Source organism: Tupaia chinensis, unplaced genomic scaffold, assembly GCF_000334495.1.
Source record: "Tupaia chinensis unplaced genomic scaffold, TupChi_1.0 Scaffold145519_1, whole genome shotgun sequence".
In the NCBI taxonomy this organism is placed as follows: domain Eukaryota; kingdom Metazoa; phylum Chordata; class Mammalia; order Scandentia; family Tupaiidae; genus Tupaia; species Tupaia belangeri.
The window spans coordinates 692,548-701,617 of record NW_006205376.1 but is presented as its reverse complement, the minus strand read 5'-3'; the positions used below and the strand labels follow the sequence as shown (position 1 = coordinate 701,617).

The 9,070-nt window shown below is 40.0% G+C and overlaps 1 protein-coding gene across 14 annotated transcripts in view; it reads right to left on the bottom strand.

Moving 5' to 3' along the window:
- Positions 1-9,070, bottom strand: part of RESF1 (retroelement silencing factor 1) — a 41,538-nt gene that overhangs the window by 5,826 nt on the left and 26,642 nt on the right. For all 14 annotated transcript variants that reach the window (XR_003547821.1, XM_006168061.3, XM_027768107.1 and 11 more), the window contains one exon: positions 919-5,951. Coding sequence is in view for 13 of the 14 variants with exons in the window: in XM_006168061.3 (XP_006168123.1) it covers positions 919-5,908 (4,990 nt within the window). In the remaining variant the exon portion in view is untranslated. The remainder of the gene's footprint in view (positions 1-918; positions 5,952-9,070) is intronic.

The following is a 9,070-nucleotide window of genomic DNA, read 5'->3' as shown; positions in this document are numbered from 1 at the left end:
CCCTCTCTGGTAAAATTAAAATCAGTAAATAAATAGAGCTAAATAACTCTTGAAAAAAAAAATTCTCTAATGCCCGCCAAGAAACATACACTGTTTAAATTGTAATTTTACGCACCCCAACAGCCAGCCAGAAAAGTGAAGTGCCAACAATTAATTCTATCCAATTCTTTTAGTTTTCGATCTGAGTTCTCAGCACAATGTTTTATATACAATGTACCCAATCCCTAAGTGTTCTCCTACTACCACAGAAAACTAGCTATTGATTTTTGCCTTCCTTCTTGCACTCCATCGATAAGTCTACTATTAAGTGACCTGGTTGCTATTCTGGTTTTAGAAATACAGTTTCATGTTGGACGATACTAATACTTTCATGGTTACCCATTTCACGAGCAGGCTAGACATTACTATTTTTAGTGATAACATCATTAACAATTTCAAACATGACAATAAATCAATCCATTTCCACATGAACAAAGAGATCTCATTACTAATCATTACATATCTTCTAATATTTAAAACAAAATTTCAAACTTATGGAGTTTTAAAGATCAGAAGTCCAAAGGAAAACGAACAAAACCAAGACTCTTAGAATAATGTATACTTGACATATGTCTAACATCATAGGGAAATGTTTTTCAAAATACAGCCTTCTTGGTGCCAAATGAAACATTTGTTTTTGGCAAACCTTACAATTTTATACAGCTTTTGTCATTACTACCAATTTATAGTAAGGTGTCATAAATGTAAAACAAACACTGCCCAATGAAAACTGATTAACTGAGAAAAAGAAATACTAGGTAATAGAGTAACAACACACTGAAGTTCTTCCTAGCCACCCAGATAACATGGTAAGCACTAGCCCATTTATCAACTTTCAGCTCTTTACGAGTGAACACCATCAAGAAAATCATACTGGACCTTGCACAGGGGCTTGCTCCTTCCTAGGATAAGGCTTTAGATCCTTCTGTTCTTCATGAGAGTTTGTATTCTTGAAGAGTAGATCTGGACATAATTTAAACTCCAGCATGCTTTTTTCTGTGCAATCTTTCATAGGGAAACAAGCCTTGGGTTTATTATCCTGTCTTTTCTCTTTAATGGGCTTCCTGGGTGAATTTTCTATTTTGGTGAGACAAATGCTTTCACGTGCAGTGCATTTAAACCCAACTCTGTTCAGGTATAACTTTTTTTGATTCTTTGCTTGGGTAGACATTTGGCTGAATTCAGCTTCATTATTTACATTGGCTAATTTTTTATCTAACTTGTTTTTATCAATTAACATCTTGTCAGGTTGCTTTCTCTCAACTGTTCCTTTAATGTTTTTTGAAATGTCACATGTTTTAGACTCCTCGGAATGGTGCATCTTGAGGTTTTTACCATAGCTTTTAATATTTAATGATTCTCTAGAGGTGTGTACACTGCCACTGAATCTCTCATTTGATTTCCCATAATCCCCTGCATGCACAGAAACCTTACCAGATTTCCTGAATTCAGAATCACTTGGTACATTTTTCACACAGATTTTTTTTGATGCGTTACTATCCACTGCTTCTTTATTTTTCTGCCTTTGCAAATACTCCCTTGGTGTTAGAACTCTTCGAAATCTTGATAAACGATCCTTCAAGTCTGAGAACTTAGTCTCTGATACTGCCTTTTCTTTAATACTGGCCTTTTCATTTGGGTTTGACAAAGAATTACATGCCTTGAGTGTATGCTCCACATTTTTATTCTGCTCTTGCTTATCATATTTCTTCCTTTTTATCTCCATATCCACTATGTTCCCATTGTCTAACTTTCTCTTTTCCAAATGTTTTTGTTTGTATTCACCTGCTTTAAATTTCATCTTCTCTGGTGACCCTGACTGTATCAAAGAACCATTCTTCTTAAGCGAATAATCTTTATTTGTCAAAAAACCTGCCTTTGGTTTTAATGGGCGTAAGTTTTGTAATATGTGTTTCTTCCGCAGGCTTTCTTGAGAAGCTTGCTCAGAAAATGATGTTCTTTTATTACTGGAGTGAAAGGTTACTTCATGGAATTTCAATTTTCCTTTCCTTTTCTGACTCTTCAAGGGATCTGTTTTTTTATCCTGTTTAGTTAATTCTTGCTCCGTCCTTAGTGAGCTGTTGTCTTTTGATTTGGATCTATCTTTTATATCGCTGGTCTTTATTTTAGGAAAAAGACTTTTCCTATCTGGAAGAGTCAGAGGAGTGTCTGGGTTACTTGAAAGACTATGACACTCAACAGTTTGGACATCTCCAGCCAAGGTTTTCCTTCCTTGTTTACAAATGTCAGTCTCCAAAGAACACTGATCTTTCCCTTTTCCTTCCTTTACAGTTGAGTCTTTTGTGGAATTACACTGACACTGGGGTACTCCCTCATAAACCATAGAAAGCCAACCCAAAGCACAGCAGCGGATGTCATCTCTTTCCGGGTCCAATGACACAGAATCACAACTTTCTGTAGGTGCCTGGGGGTCATGCTGGTTCCCCGCATCTATAATTTCTTCTTCTTTCTGAGGTTTTGCCAGTATGTCTACATCACAGGGCTGTTCATCCTGCTCAGGAAATAATTCTTTCATTTGTTCTGAGCTTAATATTGTAATTTTTATTTGGTCGGTTGAGTCTTTGGAGTCAGAGTCAGTCTTATCGCCAGTCCGACCTCCTGAGATTTGGTCCGTCACCTGCTGGCCCACAGGACCTTTTTGTGTGTTCACAGCTTCAATGCCATAGGGAAATTCTTTTAGGAGTTCTGACAGCTGGTCGTGTAGATACAAGACAGATGTCTTGTCATTGTGAATCTCATTATCTGCAGGTTTGTGGACATTACAACTGCTGGAGGCATCAACTTCCTGCAGGTAAGTATCCTGCTCGATAGCAACTGATTCGCAACACATATCATTAGCTGTGCTTTCTTTTTTAGGGGTACACTCCAAATTGCTTCCTTCTGTTATTCCTTTACCTGCTTCAAGACACTTAAGAGATGTCTCTGGAGGATGCAGTGACTTTGACTGATCAGTTATTTTATGTGAGACATCTGTGCACCACACAAATTTATCTATCTGAAAACCCAAGTTTTTGTTCTCAGTGTTGTTATCTAGTTGTTCTTTTCCTTGTCTACTACTAATGGCTTGGTGATTGGGTAGAGAAGGTTTCTGTGGCTCAACTTTTTTGGAAGGGCTGAATATCTCTGCTATTTGGGAATTATAAGACGTGTCGCCTTTGACAAGAGAACATATATTGTCAATTTGTAACAAGTCATCAGCCACAATAGTACCATCCCTTGATTGACATAAGGTTTGCTGGTCACTCGTGGGAGAGCGGCTATCTGGTGCTAATTCATGGTGCTTTCCCTGGTTGGGAATAGGTGTGCTTTCTGAGCTACCACTGGTCAACTCATTCTGCTTTTCCTTCTGAATTAGCGGGAAAACCTTGGGTAATATAGTATTTACTACTGGTCCATTAACATCAACTTTAAAAACAGGAGTTTCTCTTGTATTTTCTGCCAACTGATTTTGTAAGCTACAAACACTGCCTTCTTTAATAACTGGATACACCGTTTTGGGCACAGCCTCAGGGGTTACTCCTTTGACAGACAATGTTTTGACATCTGAAAGAATTAAGGGTGACACAATGGCAATCTGAAGTTCTGTCCCCTTGCTTGTACTTGCACATGGAGACTCATAATTCTGCACTACCATTGACAAAGCTGTTTCTGGTAAGGGGTTTACTGTTTTATTCTGAGAATTTCCCACAACTGAGTAAGGACTCTTCACACAGACTTCTGCTGTTCTGTTTGTTTTAGACTCATTATACTGTTTATCTCCTGTAGTTTCTGAAGGCTCTTTTTTCCACAGAGATAAACAGGTTGCTAGCAATTCCATGGAACAGTGATTGTCACTTTGGGCAGATGCTTCTTCTGTTGAAGATTTAGGATCAAGGCAAAAAGAACTCTCTGAGACCTTGGGACTTACATTAGAAATACTTGAAGTTTCTAGGGTTTTCAAATCCAGTTGGTTACCAGTGACTTGAGTACTCAGACTCACTTCACAACTGTTTGGTTTAGAATCTGGAATAGTTTGGCTACCCTCTTTTAATAATTCCGCCTCAGTTTCATCTTTCTGCAAAAGGAAACCGAGGAGTAGTGGATTTTTATTTGGATACTTTGAAATATATTCCTTAAAGGATTCAGACTGGGGAACAGAAATGGTTTCACGAATAGCTGGCAGATTCTGTTCAGCTTTGACAGAACTTTCTGATGAGGGCTGGCTGTTACTTAATGGTCCTCGAGTACTCTCAACAGCTGAGGTCTTCAAAGAAGTCATAACTTTCGAATCATGAAGCTGGTCTGGCACTGGTAACTTCTCCGAACAGACAGAATTCAGGAAACTGGAATTGATTTGGTTAACCTTTCTACAATTGATTTCCTGAACACTGGTTAACACAGAGTGGGTTTTATTTGTTTCTTCTGCAGACCCCATTACTGTTGGTGGCTGGCCCTTTGCAATCTCTGGAGTTACTGGAGTTAACTGGGATCCAGGCTGGATTGGAGCAGTCTGTTTCAGAGACAATTCAGAACTAGGGGCTGGTTCGTTAGAAGAGGCATTGGTTATTTTACTACAACCTGCTGCCATCAAGAGATCTTTATTAATTTTAATTTTCCTTGCAAGTTCTGAAAACTTCTTTTTTATTTCTACTAATGTTTTAATATCCCTCACGAGCTTTTCTTTCGTGACATTTGTGTCCATTACTTGATTTGGAGCTGGCTTGCAAGGATTCGTTTTTTCTTGATTATTCTGAGCAGGCGGAGGAACACCATCCACAGAAGGTCTCACCGGTTCATTAAAAGGCTGTGTGTCATTGGTATTTCCTTTGGAGTTATAGTAACCAACTGTCCTGACATTTTCACTAGGGTTTTGCCAAAGCTGCTGAAAGCCAGTACAGAAGTCTTTTCTGATTTCAGATGAGTGCACTTCTTGAGTGTGAGGAACACCCACAGGAAAGTGGTTAGTTCCATGTGGCGTACTCTGCAAAGGCTGGCTCCTGTACCTGCAGTTGTAAGGAGGAGGGGGTCTTTTGTCCGTTTGAGAAGCATACTGATGTGACAGCATAGCAGTCTGCTTTGACAGTAAAGTCTGAGAGGAACCGGGAGGTCGACTATTTTTAACTTGTAATGATGTAGGTGACGTAAGGTTTTGTTTCTGAACAGTAGCATCTTGCAAAAAGTTTTGTGATGAGTAACAGTATTGCTTTGGAAATGGTCTGTAATCTGGGTAAGTCGGTCCATTAGATGAATACTGCTGTGTCCAACCAACCTGTTGTTCTGATAAAGGCTGGTTAAGTCCCTGATTTCCTGGGTAAGACACAGGTATCTTTACAGGATTAGAAGGAATCATTTGTAACTGCATGGAGTAGGTATCTGAAGTTACAAATTGACCCTGTAGTGCATGCATATTAGGCGTACTAGTTCCAAAATCAATTTGATGAGGTAGATTTGCCCCTGTATGAGAAACCATGGAATTCTTCACTGGCGAGTTTAACCACATATTTTGTGTAACACCTGAAGACATTTGCAAATTGTGATTTTGCGGTTTGGGTCCTTGAACATTCGCATACGTTATTCTTTCTACTGAAGTTTGTGAGGCCACAACTGTCCCATTACGCATGTCAGAAACCGAGATTTGTTGAGGAGTTTTATAATTTAGAAGATTCATCAGTGGCTGTGGAACTGGATTTAAATTATTGGGATACATGCACGCTTCTCGGTTACTTCCAGGATAGCTAAAAGAACTGTGGGATGTTGTTGTAAGTTGGTTTATTAATGACTGCTGCAAAAAAGATGACTGGTTTTTAGCATACTGTGGTGGTAATGTAGCACCCTCTGGGTCTGCATTCCAATTCATCGTTAATTTCATACAGCAGCAATGTATTAAGTCAGTTGTTCTGAATGTCAGGGATCTGTAATAAATAAATAAATAAATATCTTTTATTAAAACACTGTTTTACCTAGACAGAATTTCTACAGCTATTAGTAACTGATAGTGGCTTGCCTAATTACCAACTAGATGGCCTCATCTTTAGCTTGGGAAGAGGAGTAACAATGGAGAATACAATAATAAATAAGGCAAATGTCATGAAATGTCCAGAGCATTTAATGGGAACTCATTCTATACAACACAGCGAGCATCTGGTTACACTTAAGTGGCAATCACTTTTTGCTTTCTTTTAAAATTGTTCATTTTTAATCAGAGGGTATGTACACTTGCCAGAAAAGAACGTGAAAGAGAAAGTACCCTGCAGTTGGGCATGGTGATGCCCTAATTCCTTCCCTCCATCTCTCTATCCTGTCAGGATTTTTGTCACATGTGCCTGGCATGCTTCGTAAGTCACTGAGACAGGTACTGGAACTGTGGCTGGCCATGTGGAATCTGACTCGTAGTGCACAGCCCTTATCACTCACTGTGCCTCAGGGTCAGATCAAAGCTTTTTAATTATAACAAGCTCTTTTTTTAAAAAAAGAATAATACATGGTCACTGTAAAAACAAAAATAACACCTCAAACATGTAGTAAAAAAAATTCTTATTGCCCCTCCCCAGTGTCAATTTCCCAGAAGTATCTGATATTACCTTATATTAGAAAGTTTCTAAGAATAAACAAACACTAACCCATAAGTAAATAATTTCCAAGAAGAATTATTTCATTTTATTATTAGGGTTTTTTTTTTTTTTTCCATACAGAGTTGGGTGAAAGGACAACTTGTCCTATAAAGGGGACAATGATCCATGAGATGAGTGGCAGCTTTGGTGCCCTGGAGCATTCAGGATAGAGTGGGTGGGAGGGTGGAGACAGGGGGGAGGAGGAGTAGATCATTTTCTCTTGGAAAGCCACAAGGGTTTGGGCTATAAAATGTCATGGTCTATTCCTGTCTGTTATTATTCATCCACAGAAGAACAGGCAAGTGAGAGGGAGCTGTCTCTTCCTAATGCATGCTCAGTGTTGTACAAGGGGACTTGAAATCATTTATGGAAAATAGAATTAATGTATGAGTTTATTTGGGTATGAAAAATATTGCAATCCATGTGTAGTTTTTTTCACTATATATATATTTTATGGACTTTTTGAAGGGCCCTTGTAAATTGATCTAGACTTATAAATGAGTCTGTAGTTGGGAATCTGATATTATTAAAGCAAAAAAGTTTAACTGAAACAAATTTGGCCTTAGGTCCCTGTTTAGTTACAGGGAAAGGTAGCTTTGGTTTGATCCAGTTTTTACTTCTTCCTGCTGGGATCTCCTGGGCCTGTGAGTATTAACCAGCAGACCATGTGGAAAATAGCTATCTTAGGTCATCTGGCTACTGCTGGGCACATTTTTTGTTTTTAGGGTTTTTTGGTGGCTGTAGGGCCCGAACGCTTGCCAGAAAGAAGACTGAGAAAGAAGGCAAGTGAGAAATCATTCCCCGAGGAAGAAGGGCCATATTGCGATCCCTTCTCCTACATTTTCCTCTCTGAATTTTGGAAACTCATACACATGCCCAGCATGATTTTCAAGCTGCTGGGTCTGGGACTTGAACCACAAAGTCAGCTATGTGGAATCCAGTGCCTTAACCTCAATTTCACCTGCTACCCTCTTTTTTTTATTTTAAGTAATTCATTTTATTATTAGGGTTTTTTTTTTTTTTTCCAATTTGCTATAGGGCACATGTGCTTACCAGAGGAAAAGAGAGAGAGATGGAGGGAGGGAGGAGGAGGGAGAGAGAGACAGCATGCTGCCAGGTCTAGGACTCAAACCGTGGTCAGCCATGTGGGTGACCAGTGTCTTAACCATCACGTCACTGGCTGGTCCTCATTAAAAAATCATTTAAAACAAATGGAATCTTGCTAAACACACTGCCTACTGTTTTTCCTTTATCCCCCCACCCCTTCAGTTTGCTATAGGGCATGTATGCTCACTGGAGAGAGACCAAGACAGAGAGAATGTGAGAAATCACCCCCCAAGTGGGTATGGCCACATATGCACATGTGCCCTAATTTTTCAAGCGGCCAGGTTCTGGACTTGAACCACAGAGTTGGCGGATCCAGCACCTTAACCACTAGTCACCTGCTGGCCCACCTTTATCTTACTTGAGGTATCTTATTTCATCAGACATACACCTAACAACTATCTCACTGATGGGCGTATCACCTGTGGTATAGGAAGAAACACATTTGGTCTTTGTCTCTGGTTCCTAGTTATTCATGATGAGCCTCTCTGACTCACACCTAAATTGATATTACTAAGGTGACTTAGGGTGGGGCTGTTACAGTTCCACCCATTGAGCTCCAGATATAGGTAACAGGAACTGGAGATTAAGCACCACAAAAACTTGAACAATGAGATTTCATGAGTTTCCAAGTGGGCATGCCTCCTTTCCATTTCACTGTGGCCTGTACTGAATCCTGCTGTGACTTGCGCAGGGAGACATGTACCAAAAGGGGAGTGAGAGCATTGAAAAGAAACACACAGATGCACAAGAGAGAAAAGTGGGGATCAGGTGGCCTGGCCATCTCTGATGGAGATAGCAGCAGCCTGAACAGTCTCAAGTATACTCTTTATTAGGGCCGTGGGGGAGGGACAAGTGGAATGTGAAGCCGAATATTTGTCTGTTATCAACTGAAGCTGAGGAGCATCTTGTGTCTTGCTGTTTTAAACTAGCCTTTCGTCTCTGCTGCCCTTCTCTGGCTGACACATAGTTCCTTTTAACTTTCACTGACTGGTAGTGTTGGCTCAAGAGGGTGTGACCTTGTCTCTGCTTAGCTTAAAGGCACCATTGTTAACTCAGATCCAACTGCTCCCTACAGAGTCTGGCATAATAACCTAGGAGATGTAAGGAGGTGTCCCCCTGGGTTGGATGGGCCATTCAGTTATCAAACCCAAGTATGGCAGGCCAGGACTCGTGATGGTGTCAACTTGAGAAGTCTCGCAGGACTGAGGCCTTTGGCTAGTGGATCTGATGCTAACCCCAGGTATACAGTGTGAGAATTCAATTGAACTACAGGACACCCTGCTGGTGTCTGCTATCAGAGAATTGGGAAAGAG